Here is a 23,590-nt window from a genome sequence, read left to right as displayed (position 1 = left end):
TGCTCTGCTCTTCTATATTCTTTGCATTGGTGCTGTTGAACAAATGTTCAGCATTGCATTCTAATCATAGATATATCTCTTTAATAAATTATATTTATATATATATTTATTTATTTATATGTCCCCACCCCCCATTATACCCCTGTGGCCGTCAGCGCACGTTACAGGTATTACTGTACAAACTTAAAGTCATGCTTGTCCTTTGGCCACTTTAAGTTCTGCTCTGTTCACAGTTTCCTCCTCCCGACACTGAGAACAAACAGACTCCGAGCAGTTTTCTTCACAGAGATCACACAGACATTCCGAGAAAGGGAAAAAGCATATTCGTACATGATGAAAAGAGACAGAAGTACAAATATTCATTGTAAAATATGTTTCCAGCGAAAAGACTTTCATTAGGTGTTGCCTTGGAAACCAAAGAGTCCTCTCAGAGGGCTGCGGATCAGAATGCAATTGGACGATTTGTGACTCCAAAGTTTCACTGCACCCCCTCCTCGTCGACGTACGTGGAGGGGAACCATCCAATCTGAATGGAAAACAGAGACAGAATCTGAGAATATACAACCTCAGACTCGCACATTGAGAATAAATGTTCAAATTTTGCTCAGTTTTTCATTATACAACTGTTAATTCAGGGCTTCTAATGTGATTGGCCAATGTATTCCAACTGGATGTTTTACAAACAATAAACTACAAACAATTTTTCATTTGCTCATAACATTTGCTTGCTTTATTACCCTGCCATTGGCCTCTCCTTTCCACCAGCCTTGGTCTCCACCAATCTTGCTGTAGATCTTGACGACGTCCCCTTCTCGCAAGGACAGCTCTCTCATGTCTCGAGCGGCAAAGTTGTATCGTGCCACAGCTGTGCTGACTACCCTGGGCGTGAACACTGTCAACAACATCTGGAGATTAGTGCATGTAAAATGCTGAAGAGCGCCATTAAATGCTTATACAACAGATGAGTGGACAATTTGACATTGTGCGTGAGATGTAAATGAATGCTGTATTATTACAAGAATTTTATACATTTCTGAAGCCCTAACAAGAGGATGCTGAAAACACAACCAGGGTGGATAGATGTGGATAAGCGACTGAAATTTAAGAGGAATTGGGGGAGGTGGCATGGAAGATGCAAAAGCATGAGCAAAAAGCGCAGTACCTGACCAGAAGGGAGCAGAGCTTTGAGAGGAGAAATTGAGGCCCTGAGGACTGAGGAAGGAGAAGTTGTAGGAAGCACAGGTGGCTGCTGAGACAGAATAGAGCGAGAGAGAGAGAGAGAGAGAGAGAGAGAGAGAGAGAGAGAGAGAGAGAGCGCAAACAAATAAATGAGGAAGGCACAGCAGAGTTGCACATCACAACAGGGTAAAGAAAGTTCAAGGACGTGGTTTCCTTACCAAAATAAGACAAGGTAACAGAGTCAGTTAGGTGTGTGTATGTTTGTATGCATGTGGAAAAAAGTAGCTAGAATTCTTACAGATGCAGAAGACCCAAAAATCAGTTACTCTGACATGTTGTTCCAATGCAATCTAAACTAATTTCTTCATCTATATACACTACCTTTTAAAAGGTTTGAGTCATTATAATTTTTTTGAAAGATATTGATTTGATACCTTTATTTAGTGAGAATACATTTATAATAAAGAATTTTACATTGTTACAAATAAAAATCCTGAAAAAAAATTGTATGATGGTTTCCACAAATATATTAAGTAGTTGATACATTGATACTAATATTAAATGTTTCTTGAGCAACAAATCAGCATATTAGAATAATTTTTGATGGATCATGTGACACTGAAGACTGGAGTAATGATGCTGAAAATTCAGAGGAATAAATTACATTTTAAAATATATTAAAATAGTAAATTGTAATAATATTTTACAATAATACTGCTTTAACAAAATTTTTTTTATCAAATAATTGCAGCCTTGATGAGGAAAAAGACTTCACTGTATTCACTATTCACTGTATGGAAAAGAACACAGTGAACATTCTGTCCTTTTCTGTTCCATGGAAGGAAGTCATTGAGGTTTGAAACAAAATGAGGGTGAATGAATGACAAAATTTTCATTTTTAGGTGAATGATTCCTTTAGGCAGCTTCCACATTCTCAGAAACAGGCACTGTCTTTACACACTTGCATTAATATCAGTGAATAATAGTTAAGCTTGGCTGGAAGGAGAACAAAGGCGCATAACTTATAATACATCCAATGAAGCATCTGTTTACTAGAACCTATTCAGCTCAGCCAGAGTGGGCGGCTCCTTAACAACCAAGCCTAAGATGACTGACAGTTGAAATACCAGAAGGCGGAGCATACAGAATGTGAGGGCGGGACCAGCTGGCAGGGTTTGTTTGTTCAGACTTCCAGAGTGTGTCCAAAGATTGTGGAAGGCTGCTGGCCAGACTGGTGGGGGCTCAATAATAAATGCGGGAGAGAGAAAGCAAAAAAGCAGAAGAGTGAAAATAAAAAAAGAAGGGAGTAATGGAGAAGAAGAAGGAGAGATAAAAAGATAGAGAATTATGGCAGTGAACGTTTACCTGGTGAGCGGGTATTGGTGCGAGAGCTTGAGCGTTCCCGGGATTTGTAAGGGTACCGTAATGTCGTGTCCAACAGCTTAAAGCTCTCTTTCAGTGAATGAATCTGATAATACTCCACAAGCTCCTGTAACAAAGAAACATATCTAAAGTTACTTACAGAAGTTTCAGAAAAGAAGCTGAGAAACTGCATTTCCAGAAGAAATACCAATATTTGCAAGGGATTTTTTTTTTTGATTTAGGTAGGCTTAGATTAGGCTTTGGTTCTATGTAAATGAACCAGAGCCGTATTAGTATCACACATCTTGTTTTTTGGCAGCCGTGCTACATATGGCTATAAAAAAACAAAAAAACAAAAACGTAATATTGTGAAATATCATTACTAACTGTAAAATAAAATAACATTACTATATAAAAAACTATATATATATATATATATATATATATATATACACTGTATCTTAATGGATGAATAGAAAGTAAAAAAAAAACTGCATTCATTTGAAATATAAATATTTTAAATATTTTTCTTTTTTAAAATAAATCTTACCCTTAAATGTTTGAATGTTAGTGTGTACAAAGTATAGACACAAAAAGAAAATATCTAAAGTGAAACCTGGACTGAAATCTGTATGTTAAGAGCTTTGAGTGAATTAATTGTGTAAAACTGCAGAAAAAGTTTTTCAATGCAGTCTTCACCAAAAAATTTCTCATTTCAACAAAGACATTTCTCTTACCAGAAGGCTTTCAAACTTCTTTGCCTCTGTAATGTGAATCCAGTTATCTTTCTCAATAACTTTAATATGCTTCACTTCATCATTAAACCTGTTAAAAGGAGAGAAATGTTCCCATCATTCACGTAACTCACAGAACGTTTCCCAATAATATTGCATCTCATACTATATATGGAAGGCATATTTATTTAGTTGCGAATTTAACTTGTGCAAAATTGGAATATCGTCTAAAACATTTGTGAATAATGTACTCTTTCCATCCCATGTGTCCCAAAATCGTCACTTCCTGGGAAATTGGCACAAAATAAGGTATATGTAATAAAAATGGAAGTTGCTGCAGTCAGGGAATCCACTGTGGCTCTTTTTTCCTACATTATAAATGACTTGTGTTTTAGAGCGTGCAGGCAAAACCCAATAAACGCTTTAATGTTATCTGGTGTTCGGATTCCTGGTGTTTGGACATGCAATCATGTGAGACACTTCTGGGAGGGAATTAAACCAAATCGATTTTTATGACAGACTTCGGCTCAGCCATATCAGAATGATCAAACCAACATTAAAGATGATGTGCAATGAAATTGGTCCACTGGTTACTCCAGTTATCCAATCACAACCACTGATGAGGCAAGGTTTTTTGTTGTGCATTGAGGGATTTATTTGATAAATGTTTTTTTTTTATTATATTTTACGTGCATGTCTTCTTATTGGATAAAAAAAAAAGATCCGCCTCAACTGAGCGCATACGTTTTTCATGTGCATATTGGCGTTTCCATCCAGCGATTTTTTTGTGTGATATCCCAAAATGCGCATTAAAATAGGTGGATGGAAAATAGCTAATAACTGACAAAATACTAAAAGATGACGGACAGATTGTTCTATTGTGGACATGAATACATGTAATACTCACTTGATGCTGATTGCGAATCTCTCAGCCTCTGCTGTTCTCTCTCGGATCAGATAGGTGCCGCTGCTGTGAGACTTGAGCAGGTTGTCAGCCTGCTGCCGCTCCATGTTTCCTGCAAACCTGAAGCCCACAGGGAAAACACAACTCATTCACAATCCCGTTCAATACCCTGTACATCATTACAGGAGCTCTCACAGAGGTCGTTACCTCATTAAAACACAATAAAGACCTAACATGCCTCACAATTAGCCTAAAGATAATCAATCATCATCACTGATCATTGATTCTAGTTATGACATATATAATTCCATGCAAATTTTACTGGATCAAAGGAGAGTAGCATAGCTGCAAAGACTTATTACTATAATTATATTATTAGTATATGAGACTGTGAACAGTGATTACAAACAAAATAAATATTGTAGTATCTTGGTATTGTAAAGAGTAAAAATGGAAAAATCTATGTGTTCGCAAACAGGATGAAATAAATACCAGGGATAAACGTAGTAATCTGTTTCTCTGGAGTACTGACGGCTGGAAAATGACTGGAAAGGCTGAAAGAAGAAAACCATCAAAAAATTCTAGTATACAGTACATATATTTAAGAGAAAGAAAAAGTATTAGGAATAATTTAAGAAAATGATTTGATTTTGTTTTTATGAATCTGTACCTTAGGGTCTAGACATGGTTTCACACTGGAACTGGGGAAGAAGCCAGTCTTTTGGGTTTGGATGAGCTTGCCCTTAGAGAAAAATACAACAAATGACAGGTAAAGATGAATGAATTAAGGACTTTATGCCCCCCGAAATAAGACAGCAGTTTATAGAACTCAAACTATATTAGGTAAGACCAGGGTCCAAAATGAATGCCAATGGTGTGTGAATTGATTTTTTTTTACTGGCCATAAAAACACTACATGGACAAAAGTATTGGGACACCTGACCATTACACCAACAGGGACTGTAATGGCATCACATTCTAAATACATAGACTTTAATATGGAGTTGGTCCACTTCCTTGTAGCTACAACAGCTTCCACTCTTCTGGGAAGGATTTCCACAAGATTTTGGAGTGTTTCTTTGGAAATTTTTGCCCATTCATCTAGCACAGCATTTGTGAAGGTCAGGCACTGGTGTTGGACGAGAAGGCCTGGCTCGCAATCTCCGTTTCAGTTCATATCAAAGGTGTTCGATGAGGCTGAGGCTAAGCCAGTCAAGTTCTTCCACACCAAACTCATCCAACCATGTCTTTATGGACCTTGTGCACAGGGACACAGTCATGTTGGAATAGAAAAGAGCCTTCCCCACACTTTTCACACAAAGTTTAAAGTACAGAAAAATATCTTGGTATGCTGAAGCATTATATTTTCCCTTCACTGGAAGTAAGAGGCCTAGTCCAACCCCTGAAAAACAGCCTCATACCATTATCCCTCCACCACCAAACAATATAAACAATGCAGTCAGGCAGGTAACATTCTCCTGGCATTTGTCAAGCCCAGACCCCCCCATCAGACACCATGCGCCTCAGCACAGTGACCCCGCTCTGTGACTTTGCGTGGTGTTCCGCTTCATGACTGAGTGGCTGCTGTTCCTAAATGCTTCAATAATTCAATAATACCACTTACAGTATGACCCATTTTTTCACAAATGTTTGTAAATGCAGACTGCATGGCTAGGTGCTTCCATGTCCCTTAACACCTGTGTCACCTGTGACTTAACAGGTCTCTTACCTGTTAGAAAATTGTATTTCTGATTTGGTTATATCTCTAATATATGATTCGTTTACATCAGAAAGGGACTGTTGTTTTTGTACCATTTAAAACAAAACTATCATTCTTAAAATGGGCCAACTGAACTAAAGCTATTTTACTAGTATTTGGCACCTAGAAAAAGTGTAAAATCTGGACCATAGAATAGGTCATCACTGTAAACATGGCAAATGTTTCATTTTATAATATCATACCTCCCACCATGATGTGTCTGGATCTCCCTTCAGGAGCTCAATGACTTCTCCTGTCTGAAAGCAGAGTGGCATCTTGCCTGGCAGGGCAGGGGTACCATTGTAATTTTTGATGGCCACCATCTTTGGACCTTAAGAACACAATAAAAAAAAAATCTTATCAGAACTGCAAGAAGAACAAAGTACTTGGACCCTTATATTTTATAATCTTAGAACACACCCATAGCCTATGTTTATTGCATGCATGTACTATACACTAGATGTCAGCAGAGAGTTGAAATATAATTTCTTTAGAGCATGTGTGCTGAATATGGTCCATTTCAGTTTAAGAGCCTGAAGCTGTGTGAAGTATCTAAATTTTTCATATTGACATAACTGCATTAGTATCTCAGAAGACAGACAAAAATCACATTTTACTAATATTCTTACCTGATTGTGGAAGCCCTGGCTCCTGCAATAGACAGAAGGGAATTTATGATTTAATGCACTTCAAAGTTTAACATGGTTTTAACTTAAGCATATTAGGCATCTTTAAAGTGTTTTTCAAAATTGAGGAGAAACTTTAAGATTAAATAAAGTAGTGAAGTTTGGTCAAAGTCAGTAAGAGTGGATGATTAATGCATTAGACATTAGTGTGGAGTAATCTGAGAGATGGAAGTTTATTAGTTCAGGCCACTAAAAACTCACCGAATCATGGGGACCTGAAATAATAATGAGAGAGAGAGAGAAACCAAGAGAGAGAGAGCATGGTCAGTGGTTTGTTCTCTTTAATTAGGGCAGATGTAATGTACATGTGGTTCTTTAAGAAGCAGCTTTCTGTGAGAGACTTACTTATTTTGCAAATGGTAATGACCTCCAGACACTCCTTATGGACGCCGGTCCCACAGCGTGGACAGTAGTATCCCTGGTAGAAAATACCCCTAAAGAAAGAATGATAAAATAAAAGTGAGAGATACTGATGCTAAAGGGTCTGAAAGCAGCTAGAGCTCTGACAAACGAGAAATGTCAATATAATACCATAAAATGTCTTCATTTCGTGAGGTCCTACTGAAGATCAAACTCATCCAAACACAACTAGAATTTGTTTTGATTTTGAGTCATGCTCACCCATGCATAACTTAGAACCATGTTGCTAAGATGTTGTGAGTACTTGCCAAGGCACTGCTAAGCAATCGTTAAGTTTTTCTAGGTGGTTGCTTACTGGCCCAAGTCAAAAGAGCCCACACTCCAGTCTCTACCAGATTCAAAACCGCTTTGTTTTTCTCCACATAAGAAACAATTACTGTCCTAATACGAGTTTAGTCCATGCTGACCAAAGCCCTATTTGGAAGGGACTAGATTTCCCAGAGGACGTTAAAGAAATTCATGATTCCTAAAACCCTATTCTGACAGTAATTGTTTCTCATGTGGATGTCTGTAATGATAAATTTGCATTACATCTCAGTAATAAAACTCATGCATTCGGATGTTGATTTATTCACGGTGAAGGAGTGAGTTTTGTGATCCTACGAACCTGGGAACACGCTGCTCACGTGGTCAGTCACATGATTGTCTGCTCTGCTGTTAATAAAATGTGATATGCTTTGAATAAAAATAGTATAATAATTATGTTTAATTTAATAATAGTTCAATAATATCCTATTTATTATTTGATTATTTAAATCTCCTGTTTAAAAATAGGAAGATAGACGCACTATATTTGCATTTGCTTGCATTTCATCTCAAAATGATGCATGTCATTTTAAAAATGTGTAAATTAGCAGAAATAAGTTAATGCGGCCTCTTATTTACATGAAGTAAACAAAGCTGCATATGCATATAATTGTATATAATATTTTAAAACTGTATTGCATGCATGTTCCTACCACAATAATGGCCCATTTAAAAATGTTTACATACTTTTCTTCTCTTTTTCCTTTTGCTCTTAACAGCTCCCACTCGCGGAGATGGAGCTGTGATGAAATATTGTTCTTGTAAATACTTTCCAGCATTTTGGTACTGAAAGAGTATGTCTTTAAAATGCATGCAAATTACAGTGAATCACAACAGATATTGTATGGTGCTCAGCGGTCAAAAAAGATTTAAACAGCGAATTTTGAATTGATCTCTTCTTGTAAACTCAGAGATGTGGATTCAGATGGCAATTCAATTACCACAGAACCTTGGTGTTTGTCAAAAAAACTGATATTTTTACTTTAGTGATCTACTTTAGAAGTCATTCTGGACTCGGACGGCAATAAAATAACAGACTAGCCCCTTTAAATGTTTCAAATATTTCTGAATATTTAGCAAATTACCTACCACCTTTTTTCGGCAAAATCTGCAACCCAAATCTGCGACCTGGAAGGTCACAACATGCCTAACTTCAGGGTCCGAGTGTCAGCTGCATAATCGATAGAGATATGCTTCAGTCTATCTGTATATGTGTGGAAAATTACTGTGTTTATCTATTTCTTAGCCAGTCAGAAACTGCAACCTGAAGCAAGGACGTAGCTTAGACCTTGGTGTAGGGTATAACTGCTGTGATCTTTGTAACTGTAAGCGGGGCGGCCTACGAACTCCTGTGTGAGTTTTGAAGTTGACTTCTGCTGATAAAACTGCAAACTATCTTCAGTAAAACTTTTCTTCAATTTATTATAATTCCGACTCCGGGTCTTCTTTCAAACATCTGGTCCTTGGGTCCTAGACTGTATAACCCCTTACAATACAAACCGTGGAAACACCTAAGACTGCCCAATTTAATATCAGTGTCAGCAGCTGTGGCCCATCTGTAAGGGCAGGTGGGGGAGAGCTTCACCAAAATAATCATCCAAAACAGACCTCTATATAAACAAATATTTTTCAGATTTTCAAGACTATTTTAATTCGTAAAGGGAGCAGGGTACATTTAAATTTAACATATGGCTTCGGCAGGCATGTATAATCTTAAGGGGGGGTAGAGGGAGCCTGAGTCCTCCCCAGCTCTACAGCGTCCACAATTTTCCCAATGTAAATCTGTGGTGAAAAATGGAACTGCAGCGCACTCTAAATGAGAGCCATCGGGGCAAATTTCAGACTGCCCCACTTATTTGCCCGTTATTATACATAAACCTCACTCTAGACCAAGACAATATCAAATCTGCTTCAACTATGTGTATATTAATATGCATCATGTCAGTAACTAGTTGTCTTTTCTTCCTGTGTGAAGTTAGCCTGGCTAACGTCAGACCTCGTCTCATTGAGACGTGGTCTGGGAACCACATGTTCATTTTCTCGTATTTGAGGCGTGGTTTACGAATGCCCAGAGCCGTTTATTAGGCGCTACGAATGTCTATCAAATGCGCCTGTACGTAGCTCATAGCCAATCATTTCAATTATAACAGATGACGTATGTAGAGCGTCAGAAATTCGACGAGGAAGAAGACGAAATAAACTTGCGTTCTAAACTAACACTTTCTAAGGCTGCATCAAAAGGTAACTTCGCGTCTGATGCCATGTTGGATCCATAGATATAAACAAACTGCTTCGGTGTGTCGCATAGACGTCGTCATCGTCTTGCGGCTCCCTCCCCGTTCTGTGATTGGTTCCCTTTTTGAGGGGAAAATCTGGTCCATGGTGTCCAGGCTGCCTAGCAGCGTGAATAAAATCACGCTGCACGCAAGGCAGCATGGGGAAACCCAGGCTAATGTGAAGTAGCATTTCAAATGAATGAAAACGTAAATCCTTTAGTTTAAATATGCTCATATGAATAGCCTCTATATAATTCTGTTGAGTTTGTTTTATGTTTGTTCTGAGAGTAGATATGACATAGTTGTACATAGATATAGTTGTATCAGTGATTTCAGGCCCAAACATAAATGATCACATTCATCTAATCTTTCCTAACGATCCGCTAGCTGCCCGCCCCATAAGCATGCTGTCAAAAAAACGCGTCTCTATAGGCAGCCTAGGCTCTGAGATCTGCACACAAAAACAGTTGGTTTCACCAACCACTCAAAACCAAAGTAAATAGTGTTCGCGTGCAGCCGTCATAGGCAGCCGTGCACGAGCGCAAAACCTCACAACACCCACCCCTGTCGGTGATTGGTTGGAACACTATTAACTTTGGTAAATCATTGTGATCATTTATGTTTGGGCCTGAAATCGCTGATACAACCTTTAAGTGATTAGAATATAAAGCTTATAAAATGTGTATGATAAACCAGCACTAAGACTTAGAATCTGCCCTTCCTATATTTACGGTCAGGAGCCGCTACTGAGTGTCAGGTAAGACACTTGTCTTGATTTCTCTGCTCTCTTTTGTGGGTTTATAATAAACATCCACCTCTATTAACTCGTGTGAAGTTTATTTCATTAGGGTTTTTATAATAAATTTAAATTATATTAAATTATTAATTAAAAGACATATGCATCATATGTTAGGCGCGCAAATACAGCACATGAACTTCTGTAAAACCCACATCTAGCAAACATACACTCCCACCTCTGTAATAAACACCGAGATGTTTAGTCCCGTCCGAATCTGTACATGAAATCACATACATCAGGTAATAAGAATTACAACTCAAACGTTGTTTGGAAAACAAGTCCCATCTGAATAGGGCTTAAGTTGTTTTCTGAGAAAGTCTCTTCTTGGCTTTGTGCTAACGCTTATATCATTGCTATAGCAAACGATGTAGATACACCAGATCAGAAACAGATCAGATGTATCACTTGATAGTTCGGAAAAACAGTCCTACAGTTAATATCATTTTTAAAAACCAAATGTGTCTGTAAGCATCTAAAGTCTACGATGTTCTGGTCCTGACTTTAATGCAATTCTATGCTTTTTTTGTGCAATTTTATCTTCTGCGATGCCAAAGGCACACATTTCATTGCTTATAATTCAACAGGCTACACAATTTGAGGTATCCTTCATGTCCGTAGCGCAAACAGTGCCCCACATACTGAAATGTAATACTTAAAAGCTTGTTCAAATTCTAGGCATGAGCCATTGTAATAGTGATGCTTGGCTTTGGAAGCCAACTTGTGCATTAATACAGCCCCAACAATCACCCAACGTGACTCCATATGTCGGTACAACTAAGCGGCTACATTCAACACCCAAACAAAATTCAGGCCAGTTTGCACACAGATTGAAACATGGAGCTGATATAATTAGAAGCCAATGTGCACACTGATCTGCACTGCAGGGTGGCAAATTTAGGTCAGCGCAGTATGATTTCACACGAGTAAATACAGCCAATCAGTGAAGCAGCTCATGTAATAGAGGTCAAACCAGTAGCCTAGTAACATGGGTCGAAGCCCGTCACAATTCACTGCGCCGCCTCAGTAATTCAGCGAGAATGGCGGTTGTGTGAGAGAGCCCTCACCTCAGCAGCATTTTACAGGCTCTGCAGTTGGTGTTCTTTTCAAACGTGTGCATTTGGAAGTTGTGCTGGTTGGCAGTGGCTCTTTCGGGTTTGATGTTTGACCTGTGTGAATAAATAATCGCACATGTGATACGGTGATCAAAGAGCAAAATCCTGTGTAATTTTGACACTGCGGTTCTAACATACATGGCCATTTCAAACTGCTCCATCCACTTGCGCTTGGTATCTTCTGTCTTGCAAAAGAACTGGAAGCCCTGTTTCCCCTGCAGATGGATCAGGTAGAAGCCATAGGACCACTATGGGTGGAAAGAAGATGGTTGATGGAGGGATGGTGGAGAGATATGGAGAGAATGCAGCAATGGATTGAAAATATTTTCGGATTGTTCACATATCCGTCTGCATTTTTTTTTTTTTTTTTTTGTATCATTTTAATTGTCTATGTACACGTGTCTTTGGCTGTTCCATTGAATCTCATGCTACAAACACAGCTTTTTTAAAAGCCCAATTCGCTTGATGTTTTCTTTCTGTATTGACGAGTTTCCTATTGAAACAGGATGTTTGGGTGAGACATTTTTGCTTGTTTCCTTTTTTTGAAAATAGCCAAAAGCCTTTAGCTACATCATGCCGCAAACAATGATTTGCTGCTTACTGCATTAGTGGGACCCACAATTTCATTCTAGAAAAAAAAATTTCTTTGGATAAAAATTTCTGTAATGCAGGATAAGTCATTAATTATTTTAAATGCATCTACACTACAATTTGGGGTCAGTAAGATATTTGAATGTTTTTTAAAGAGGTCTCTTATACTCAGCAAGGCTACATTTATTTGATCAAAAAATATATTTGAATTAGGGCTGTTGATTTAATGCATTAATTTAATAAATTAGTAATCTAATGTTAAAATTATTTAATGCATTTAATGCACCTGCTCCATCACAGACCTGCATAAGTCATCTTACATTTCATACAGTTGATAGGTGACGAACATGATGCAAAAACTCACTCATGATGTGATATTGATTTTATACAACAGTTAAATAAATAAATAAATATTATTTTTATATTGTGTAAATATTTTACACCCAATATTGTCTGCTTTTGCTCAATTATTTGCCAACAAAAATATTACCTATAAAGCCAGAGCAGAACTGCTGTGTGTCTCTGAGCAACACAGTGTTTAATTTCTTTGGATTGAATGAATCCGTGTTTTTTTGGTACTTTTTGGTACCGGGTACTTTTTGCATACTCTTTTAGGAGTACTGTGAATTTGGACATACTTCTTTTGTCACATACAGATTTTCGCCTACCGTATAGTAGGGAAGTATGTGATTTCAGATGTAGCCATTTACTTAATTCCTGAATGAATCAGCCGTTTGAACGAATCTAATGAATGACTCAATATCTTACTCATTTAGACATTTACCACCACCTTCTTGCAGTTTTAGTTTCTTATTTAGAGAATAATTTCATAAAAAATAATAAAAATTCCATATTAATAAAAAAAAAACTATTATTACAGGTATAGTTTACCCAAAAAAGAAAATTCTGTCATAATTTACTCACCCCCATGTTGTATCAAATAAAATGTTTGTTTTTTCTTCCTCAAGCTCCTTTTTTAACGTCTATTTGATGCTTTTCTCAGCCAAATTTGATGTGCGATTACCAAAAAAAAAAAAAATTAATCGTGTAATTAGGTAAAAAAAAAAAAAATCCCTTGACAGCCCTAATTTTAACATTTTAAAATGTAATTTGGCAAAGCAGAATTTTCAGCACCATTACTCCAGTCTTCAGTGTCAAATGATCCTTCAGAAATAATTTTAATATGGTGATTTGATGCTGATTTCCTGCTATTATCATTGTTTAAAATGTTATTTTTTTCAGGATTCTTTAATGAATAGAAAGTTCAAAAGAACAGTAATTATTTGAATTCTGTAACAATGCAAAAATTGATTTGTAAAAACAGCTGATTCAATTCTGGCAGCATAAAGCTGCTGTGGATTGCTTGAGATGACAGGAAACAGATCACAACATCACAGAAGTAAAAGGCATAATCACAGCACCTCAATGCTTACAGAACATGAGCATTCATCTTACCATTTTTCCACTCGACTGGTAGGCATGCAAAGAGATTGAAGGCGGAGAGGGAACGAGAGAAAGAGAAAGAGAGAGACACCCTGTTACACATGCATTCTCACATACATGCAAACATTCCTGATTGTTAGAATCATTGAGAATGCATCAGCTTCTCTGAATTTACACACAAGCTTGAGCATTGAAGAGGGCAGAGCATCATCTCTGATTGGTTGAAATTATGAGCATCATGCTTTAATGAACGCAATCCAACTGTGCTATTCAACAAGCAAACGATCAGATCACCCCTTTGCATTTTTAACACACAAAACATTAAGATCACTGCCGTAATCAATTATGGCAGGTATACTTATTCTGAAACAGGCCCGATGGCTGGTTAATCAAAGGTCTCTCACCTTTTTCATGTCACGGTTATTCATGGGGTCATCTGACATCTTGTAAAAGTGAAGTTCAATGATCTCTTTTAACTCATAGTTATAGCCTTTTCTCTTGCAAACAATCACAACTTTATCAAATAGGAAGATGTATCTAGGTGAAGAAAACACAGGAAAAAATTATTACAATCTGTTTTGTAGCATATGAAAACTTATAATGAAGGTGCAGTCGTACCTGTCTTGTTTGGTCCGGTTAACTATAGAGCACACTTTAAGCTCTCCGTCTATCTTTGGCCTACCGTACTCCTCTAGTTTCACCTGCTGTGAATTACATGTGCACACACACACACACACACACACACACACACACACACGCACACACACGCACACACAATACATTTATATAGACATAAAGGCTTGAGGAATTTCAAACATTACTTTGTGACATACATCCAAGCATCACTTGTTAATGAATGGAATATTACAGGTTAAATATAAGTTAAAGGCAATGAATTCAGTATCTTTTTGCATCAGATGAAATTGCAAAAGTAATGACAGATTTCTAAAATACTGCCCATCTGCCAAACGGATAGTTCTAAAAACTTTTCACTAAAAAATGTTTCGTTTTGTAAGCATGTCAAAGGTTTTGGTTTAGAAACATTTTTGCATATCAGTTTTGTTTGCAGATTATTTTTGTAAACCAGTCACTGATGAATGTAAAACATTTATATCAGTCTGTTTAACCTAGAATGACAGTGCTTGTTCTTTCCATCTTTACAAGTTTTCAAAATATTTTGTTTAATGTAAAAAAAAAAAGAAAAATGTCTGCAAAATATCCTGTATACATATACAGTATAAACATTAGAAGAGTATCTTAAGAGGTAAAGAGATAAAAGGTACTACAGTAATGCTACAGTTGCTGCTATATCAGGAGCTATTAAAGGCATGGCAAAGCCCACAGTGAATTTCTTTTGTCTGTAAGTGTCATGCCTCATTGGCTCATTGATGTATAGCTGCAGGCGTCATCTGCAGCACAGACCCTCACATAAATAAACCAGAGCTGATACACTAACTCCTACATTAGCTACTGGGAGAGGATACAGATTTCATTCCTTTTAAACAGTCCTAAACATGTTCTGTGCTTGTGGCCTGGAGGCTTTCAGAATTTATTTTACTGAACAGAAGTGGCAGATGGGGGGCAGGTGGAGGATTGTAAACAACTAAATGTTTGGGGATAAAGAGGAATTGGCCAGCATGCTGAAATGTGCATGACCTCAGACATCATAAGTCTTGTAAAGGACACAATAGAGGGGTCCAACCTGATTTTTGCAATCCTCCAAAAAAATGCCTTTAAGCTACAAGTAAAGGCACTATGAATTAGCTTTAGGTCAATTACAAGATTCTGATACCAGCTGTGATGTTCTCAGTATCGATATTACCTCAACAGAACAGACAGTAGGTTGGCCATTGAATATGCATGATATATTAGCATAGCATTTAACTGGACATAAATACAAAATATACAAAATATAATGCACAGGTAGATAAGACCCATATTTTAACCAAACAGGGTCATAAAATGAATTATGACTTGCCAAACTTTAATGTGCGCACTCTTTCTGCATTGATTATGCCAGTGTATCACACAACTTCATGAACACTTACTAGATTTTCTATTGAGCTCTGAAATTCACTTATTTTCTTCAGGGTTTCATTGTCTCTCTTCACCTCATTGATGTACATGGCCAGGTCCTTCGAAGACAGATAAATAGACAAAGGTAAAACACTCAGATAAAAACTCCCAAGCCACTCGCCCCCCAAAATACACAGTCCCGGAGATCCTTATATATATAAAAAATCTTTAAGGGATAATTATATTATAAACCAACTCTTGACATCAAACACTGTATTGGGATATTAAGGTGTATATGGTGGTTTGATCAGAGTTCACACCTGCATGGCTTCTAGTGCTTCTTTAAGCTGCTGCCTCTCTGGATGGTCCATAGAGTGGCTTACTAACTCCTGCGGAAACACAACACTATAATAAGTCACACATACACACTTGGTCCGTTTATGGTAAAAGGGATTAAACTCACAATGACACATCCAGGTGATATTTTACTATTTCTGCCTCTCACATACTGTACACGCACACTCACACACAGACGGAAACATAGACGCGCAAAGAAACTTGTAAATATGCATGATATACTGTATTATCATATCATTTAGCTGGAAAGAAATACACATAGAAGCACACAGAATCATTGTTGTCATTGCTGCCCAAAAATTGTCGATAAAATTGTTTGCAAGTGATTGCACTGATTGCATTTTCCAATTAACGATGTATATCGTCGCTGTCCGATGAAAACCGCGTATGTCCATTTTGCCGATTTTGAGATTTTTCGACGGATAGAATGTCCAGGTTCATTTCCATATACAGTATGCTTCACATATCTAAATGACCAATGAAAAGTTGTGAAATCATGTCATCTGATTTCCACGTATATCCATTTGGTGTCAAAGCTGTCAATCACGCCGCGTATCTCCCGCTCTGTGGAGGCATCTCGCCGGTCTAAGCGTCTCTGGAAGCTCCGCATTGGATAGCCGAATAATTCTGTGAGGTAAAGTATCAGCAAACGTTTGTTTTGACAACTGTTCAAGTTCATTATATATTCGCAATATATTCACAACTGTTATTTTACCGGTAAATGGTCTAGACGAAGTAATTGTCACTGTTTATTGTGGAGATGTTAACGCACGGGTCTGTTAACTTAAGCAATATAGTCTAATATTTTTCTGACTAATAAATTACTGACACAGTAAAGGGTAGATTTAAATAAAGAATAACGAATTTTAAATAAAGAAAAACATAATTTAAATAAAGAAAAAAACTAAATTAAAAAAAAAGAAAAAATGAAATTTAGCCTAATAAAGAAAAACGAAATTTAAATAAATAAAAATGACATTTAAATAAAGAAAAAAACGAAAATTAAATAAAGAAAAACCCGAAATTTAAATAAAGAAAAACGAAATTTAAATAAAGAAAAATAAAATTAAGTTAAATTAAAAACGAGATTAATTTAGATTGATAACGGCTAAAAAGGCTATAGCCATGTTGGGTCCGTGTACTTTTTCGTTCATTCATTATTCTATTTCGGAATGAAAGATGAAATGTAAAAAAAAAAGGGTGCAGCTTGTTTTTTTTTTGTTTTTGTTTTTTTGTTTAAAAGAAAAAAAACAGAAATGGCTGTTTTTTTTTTGTACATAGCATAGCCTACTTTGTTATGATTTTAGTATCATGATTAATAAATGCACGCACAATTATCCGTGAACTTGATTTGAAGCCTTTCAACTTGTTTGTGCAAAATTCAGAATTAAATGAATGTGCAGCAATTTGTACAAATAGAGTCTGTAGGTCTACTACTATACTGTTGAAAGTATGAAAAGTGAACAGCACGAGTAATAGGATGCCACATTTGAGACGGGTCAGACATGATTTTGACCACTTCATCAAGTTTTGTTTTGTGAATTTTGAAAGTGAATTTCGTTTTGTATAAATTGTATCTTATTTTTAATAAATTTTTCATCAGCCAATTGCCTGTAGTGGATTTAATATATAAGCAGCAAATATATAGCAGACAATATAATCATGGAGGCGCCCGCGCGGTCACTTGCATTGCACGTTAAGCGCATCTCATCCTAACTTAACGAAACTCAGTGTATGCCTCACACAGACATGAGAATGACATCCAATACACAAAGCTTGAAAATTCTTTAAACGAAATAATTCAAAACGAAAAGAAAAAGGCTACTCTCTGATTATATGATTATCATAGCCTAGCCTATTTTGTGAATTGTTCATTCCCGGTTGGCATTGGCACACATTTTGCTGCCCTTACAAAAGTGCCGCTCTAGGCAATTGCCTAGTTCGCCTATAGCTATGGACGCGCCGGCCGGTCAGCAATGAGTGTATTTATTCATTGTCCCTTCATATATCATATGAAGTTTGCAAGAGACATTTAAACTGAAACGTATTTAATAAACTGAGCGTAGCCTATTCATCTGTCAATATGAAACGCGACTTGGCCATTCTAATGATCGGAAGAACGCGTATCGACCACCGTTACTGTAAAATATGCACGTATGTCCATTTAAACTCGATTTTGGTCAAATGTGGACTATATCATTACACTGGCAAGAATATGGTTACATTTAAAGATGCCGTATCAAGTATGACAACGCTACGTTCACATGCTTTTGAAATTATGGTGTTTTTTTCACTTCCTGAAAAGTAACCGTTTTGGACATACGTGAGTTTCATCGGGCAGCGACGATATATAATAAGTGTATAAATATTTATAATATAAAATTATTGAGGATGTCCTCAAAGGAAGGATGACTTCTTGTTAGATTTAGCAAACCATTTAGAAACAAACACGTGCCATCTCAAACACAACTCACACACATTAGCACTCCCTGGATTGGAGTGTATGAAATGGGGTACGGATAATATGATTTAAGCATGGCTGATTTAAACAGTGTCACTGTATCCACCACCTAGTGCTCACTTCCCTATATCCTGCCCTTCTGTCACGTCACACTCTCTGTGTCCATTATTAATGTGTGTTGTGAATTAATGATGGTTTGTATCATGCAGGGCGTCCTGTTTTATACATGATCTCTATTAGCAGTGGCTGGGCAGAGTGGAGAGCCACATGGGTCTTGTTGGATGAGGTAAAACGATCTGAATGTTTTATAAGGTTTTGGGGTTCACAGGAGGTGCTGTGCAGCAGAGCAGCTTTCAAACCTCAAACCAGAATAAATGGAAGTTGAACAGGTTCCTTAATTTTTTTAACTCTCTTAGTTAGAGATGAGCTCATAATATTGTTGATGATGAGTAGTGGGTCTCACCTTAAGCAGAAGGTGGTATTTAAGGACCCTCTGCATGGGGACAACCAGAAGATCCTGCAGTTTGAACTTTCCCTCCTGGACCTTCATGGTACACTCCTGTAAACGAGGATTATTGCAACAGATGAGCAGTTTTTAAAAGGAAACTATGGAAAAAATATGGAACACACTAAAAAAGTAGTAGTATTTTAAACTGACAATCACTGAAGACGGCCTTCAAGAATGTGGCATATTTTAGAGTAGAACAAAATTGTACGGTGAAAAATAATGTAAAGCAAGACTTTTATTGATTAGGATTTCATTGGATCATGGAAAAATCACTAAGCATCGGCCCCTTACGGTCCGGCCCTTAGTGGATCGGGCGGCAGTCGAAGATGGGGGCCTCGACAACCCGATCCCTGGATGCGGAATCTAGCTCTAGGGACATGGAACGTCACCCCTCTGGCGGGGAAGGAGCATGAGATTGAGCGTGAGGTTCAGAGATTCCGACTAGAGATAGTTGGGATCACCTCCATGCACGGCTTGGGCTCTGGAACCACACTCCTTGAGAGAGGATGGACTCTTCACCACTCTGGAGTTGCCCATGGTGAGAGGCGGCGGGCTGGTGTGGGTTTGCTTATAACCCCCCAGCTCAGCCGCCATGTGTTGGAGTTCACCCCGGTGAACGAGAGGGTTGCTTCCCTGCGCCTTCGGGTCGGGGATAGGTCTCTCACTGTCGTGTGCGCCTATGGGCCAAATGGCAATGTAGAGTACCCGGCCTTCTTGGAGACTCTGGGAGGGGTGCTGGAAAGTGCTCCGACTGGGGACTTCGTCGTTGTACTGGGGGACTTCAACGCCCACGTGGGCAGCGACAGTGACACCTGGAGGGGCGTGATTGGGAGGAACGGCCCACCTGATCTGAACCCGAGTGGTGTTCTGTTATTGGACTTCTGTGCTAGTTACAGCTTGTCCATAACGAACACCATGTTCAAGCATAAGGGTGTCCATCAGTGCACATGGCACCAGGACACCCTAGGCCGGAGGTCGATGATCTACTTAGTGGTTGTTTCATCTGACCTCCGGCCGTATGTCTTGGACACTCAGGTGAAGAGAGGGGCGGAGCTGTCAACTGATCACCACCTGGTGGTGAGGTGGATCCGATGAAGGGGGAGGAAGCTGGACAGACTCGGCAGACCCAAATGTACCGTGAGGGTCTGTTGGGAACGTTTGGCCAAATCCCCTGTCAGAGAGATCTTCAACTTCCACCTCCGGCAGAGCTTCGACCAGATCCCGAGGGAGTCAGGAGATATTGAGTCTGAGTGGACCAAGTTCTCCACCTCCATTGTCAACGCAAGGTCTCCAGTGCCTGTCGAGGCGGCAATCCCCGAACTCGGTGGTGGACACCGGAAGTAAGGGATGCCGTAAAGCTGAAGGAGGAGTCCTATCGGGCCTGACTGGCTTGTGGGACTCCTGAGGCAGCTGACGGGTACCGACAGGCCAAGCGGACTGCAGCCCGGGGGTTGTGGAGGCAAAAAATCGGGCTTGGGAGGAGTTCGGTGAGGCCATGGAGAAGGACTACCGGTCGGCCTCGAAGAGGTTCTGGCAAACCGCCCGGCGCCTCAGGAGGGGAAGCAGTGCCCTACCAACGCTGTTTACAGTGTAGGTGGGCGGCTGTTGACCTCGACTGGGGATGTCATCGGACGGTGGAAGGAACACTTTGAGGATCTCCTCAATCCTGCCGTCACGTCTTCCATTGAGGAAGCAAAGGCTAATGGCTCAGAGGTGGACTTGTCCATCACCCGGGCTGAAGTCACCGAGGTAGTCAAGAAACTCCTCGGTGGCAAAGCACCGGGGGTGGATGAGATCCGCCCCGAGTACCTCAAGTCTCTGGGTGTTGTGGGGCTGTCTTGGCTGACACGCCTCTGCAGCATCGCGTGGCGGTCGGGGACAGTATCTTTGGACTGGCAGACCGGGGTGGTGGTCCCTCTTTTTAAGAAGGGGGACCGGAGGGTGTGCTCCAACTATAGGGGGATCACACTTCTCAGCCTCCCCGGGAAAGTCTATGCCAGGGTACTGGAGAGGAGAATACAGCCGATAGTAGAACCTCGGATTCAGGAGGAACAGTGTGGTTTTCGTCCCGGTCGTGGAAAACTGGACCAGCTCTATACCCTCTCCAGGGTGCTGTGGAAGTGTTCATGGAAGTTTGCCCAACCAATCCACATGTGCTTTGTGGATTTGGAGAAGGCATTTGACTGATTCCCTCGCGGCATCTTGTGGAGGGTGCTCTGGGACTATGGGGTTCGGGGTCCTTTGCTAAGGGATATCCGGTCCCTGTACGACTGGAGCAGGAGCTTGGTTCGCATTGCCGGCAGTAAGTCAGACTTGTTCCCGGTGCATGTTGGACTCCGGCAGGGCTGCCCTTTGTCGCCGGTTCTGTTCATAATTTTTATGGACAGAATTTCTAGGCGCAGCCAGGGGCTGGAGGGTGTCAGGTTTGGGGACCACATGATTTCACCTCATACTCTCACCTATGGTCATGAGCTGTGGGTCATGCCTGAAAGGACAAGATCCCGGATACAGGCGGCCGAAATGAGCTTTCTCCGCAGGGTGGCTGGGCGATCCCTTAGAGATAGGGTGAGAAGCTCGGTCACTTGGGAGGAGCTCAGAGTAGAGCTGCTGCTCCTCCACATCGAGAGGGGCCAGCTGAGGTGGCTCGGGCATCTTTTCCGGATGCCTCCTGGACGCCTTCCTGGGAAGGTGTTCCGGGCATGTCCCACTGGGAGGAGACCCCGGGGAAGACCTAGGACACGCTGGAGAGACTATGTCTCCCGGCTGGCCTGGGAACGACTCAGTGTCCCCCCGGAAGAGCTGGAGGAAGTGTCTAGGGAGAGGGAAGTCTGGGCATCCCTGCTTAGACTGCTGCCCCCGCGACCCGGCCCCGGATAAGCGGAAGAAGATGGATGGATGGATGGATGGATGGATGGAAAAATCATTGGACTTGAAACATGTTAGATAATGAAGTTATTGGTTAAAAAAAAAAAGTGTCCCCAAATTGTATTAATGGTTATGGTAATTTATTTCTTTGAAATAGTGTATACTATGGAAAGCTGTTTTCACACAAAAAAAAAAAAAAAAATTGTGAATTTTATATCTCACACCTGCAACTTTACATTTTCATAATTACAAATTTATATCTCACAATGTGACTTTACTTCATTTATTAAACACAATTATTTTTTTTTCTACTCTGAGGTGGAAACAGGCTTCAACAGTAAATAATCATGCACAATAAGATCAGAAACAGTAATTTAACAAAAAACAAAAAAAATCATGTTGCGTACAGGGTATAAACTGTAAACCAGATGTTATCTTTTCCTCTGCACTGTGTATTTGTTGTCTTCAGTTTATGCATTAATCTCTCCCATTTTTAATCTCCCTGTTCTCATGTGACAAGTAAGCAAGGAGGACAGACTACTCAAATGTCACGCTTGACATTCAGAATGGCCAGAGGAAGAGGTTCATCATCTCTATGACTATCAGTGACTCCACTTCCCTCCTGATGAAGGATCTCTGACTAATCCATTACAAGAGGCTCTCGTCTCTTTCCACGAGGTCTCGTAACTGCGCTCTGAATGGACTGTACTAGATTACAAAGCCCTGCTTGTGTGTGAGATAACAGAACGATAATTATGTGAATTTGTCAACAAGTGTGTCCACAACTGTGGTTGCTGTGATTTCATCTGTAATCTTCTCTAATCCCGCCTGGAAATAATGGCTTCTCTCGCCAGTATTTATTTTTGAAGTCATTAAAGTAACCCACACTGCCTCAGACTGGCAGGCACAAAAACAGCCCTGTAGTCCTTCATCCTGAGCAGCATTAGCACAGAGTAAAATTAGTTCATGTCCCAAAACTGTCAACAGCAGTCTGCCGAGAGCGAACGCTGTGCAGGGGCTGACCACTGGAGCGGTTTCTGGGAGAAAGAGCTGTTAAAAGAGTGCACACTGCACTGGCTGATGATACATTTTAACTGAGAGAGTGAAACCTGCACGTTGTTTAGTAGATATTGAGCATGATTATTTTTTTTTACTTAAGGTGATAGTTCACCCCAGAAAATTTTATTTTGTCATATACATATACATACATATATACACATACACACACATATATGTATATGTGTGTATATATATATATATATATATATATATATATATATATATATATATATATATATATATATATATATATATATATATATATATGCATATATATATATATATATATGCATATATGTATATATATATATATATATACACATACATACACACACACACACACACACACACACACACACACACACACACACACACACACACACACACACACACATAGTAAATACACAGTACTGATGACACTGCATACATGAAACATCAAAATACCATTAAAATGTATAATATTAGACTGCTTTTACAAATTTCAAGCACTTCTACTGATTAATACTACTAAATAACATCTGTGTAACATACAATATATCAACTGAGGAGTCTAATTATAGAAAGAGCCTACCTCCACTTTATACTTGACATCTTCCCGTGTGGCAATCAGCTCATCCAGTGTCTTCTGAGCATTCTCCATATGGCTGCAGTACTGGCCGTAGATGAGCAGTCTACAAAAGAAAGATCAAAAGACTGATGTCATAACCCTGCGATGACATTCAGGCCGTTTCTCAAAATGCTTTATTAAGCGTT

General features: G+C 39.2%; 1 protein-coding gene across 1 annotated transcript in view; it reads right to left on the bottom strand.

The window, feature by feature from the left end:
* Window positions 1-306: 306 nt before the first annotated feature.
* Window positions 307-23,590, bottom strand: part of vav2 (vav 2 guanine nucleotide exchange factor) — a 210,795-nt gene continuing 187,511 nt past the window's right edge. The window contains exons 9-29 of the mRNA XM_081391212.1: window positions 23,409-23,508; window positions 18,869-18,964; window positions 15,908-15,976; window positions 15,620-15,706; window positions 14,190-14,275; window positions 13,976-14,108; window positions 13,584-13,598; window positions 11,676-11,785; window positions 11,490-11,591; window positions 6,970-7,058; window positions 6,826-6,839; window positions 6,568-6,589; window positions 6,142-6,269; window positions 4,850-4,921; window positions 4,672-4,733; window positions 4,183-4,299; window positions 3,279-3,366; window positions 2,545-2,668; window positions 1,163-1,249; window positions 738-892; window positions 307-526 (exon numbers count right to left, since the gene is read on the bottom strand). Of these exons, the coding sequence (XP_081247338.1) occupies window positions 479-526; window positions 738-892; window positions 1,163-1,249; window positions 2,545-2,668; window positions 3,279-3,366; window positions 4,183-4,299; window positions 4,672-4,733; window positions 4,850-4,921; window positions 6,142-6,269; window positions 6,568-6,589; window positions 6,826-6,839; window positions 6,970-7,058; window positions 11,490-11,591; window positions 11,676-11,785; window positions 13,584-13,598; window positions 13,976-14,108; window positions 14,190-14,275; window positions 15,620-15,706; window positions 15,908-15,976; window positions 18,869-18,964; window positions 23,409-23,508 (1,804 nt within the window). The 3' untranslated portion in view covers window positions 307-478. The remainder of the gene's footprint in view (window positions 527-737; window positions 893-1,162; window positions 1,250-2,544; window positions 2,669-3,278; window positions 3,367-4,182; window positions 4,300-4,671; window positions 4,734-4,849; window positions 4,922-6,141; window positions 6,270-6,567; window positions 6,590-6,825; window positions 6,840-6,969; window positions 7,059-11,489; window positions 11,592-11,675; window positions 11,786-13,583; window positions 13,599-13,975; window positions 14,109-14,189; window positions 14,276-15,619; window positions 15,707-15,907; window positions 15,977-18,868; window positions 18,965-23,408; window positions 23,509-23,590) is intronic.

The sequence above is a fragment of the Scardinius erythrophthalmus genome (assembly GCF_964197995.2).
Source record: "Scardinius erythrophthalmus genome assembly, chromosome: 17".
In the NCBI taxonomy this organism is placed as follows: Eukaryota; Metazoa; Chordata; class Actinopteri; order Cypriniformes; family Leuciscidae; genus Scardinius; species Scardinius erythrophthalmus.
The sequence above is the reverse complement of the archived record's forward strand: the minus strand, read 5'-3'. Positions and strand labels throughout refer to the sequence as shown.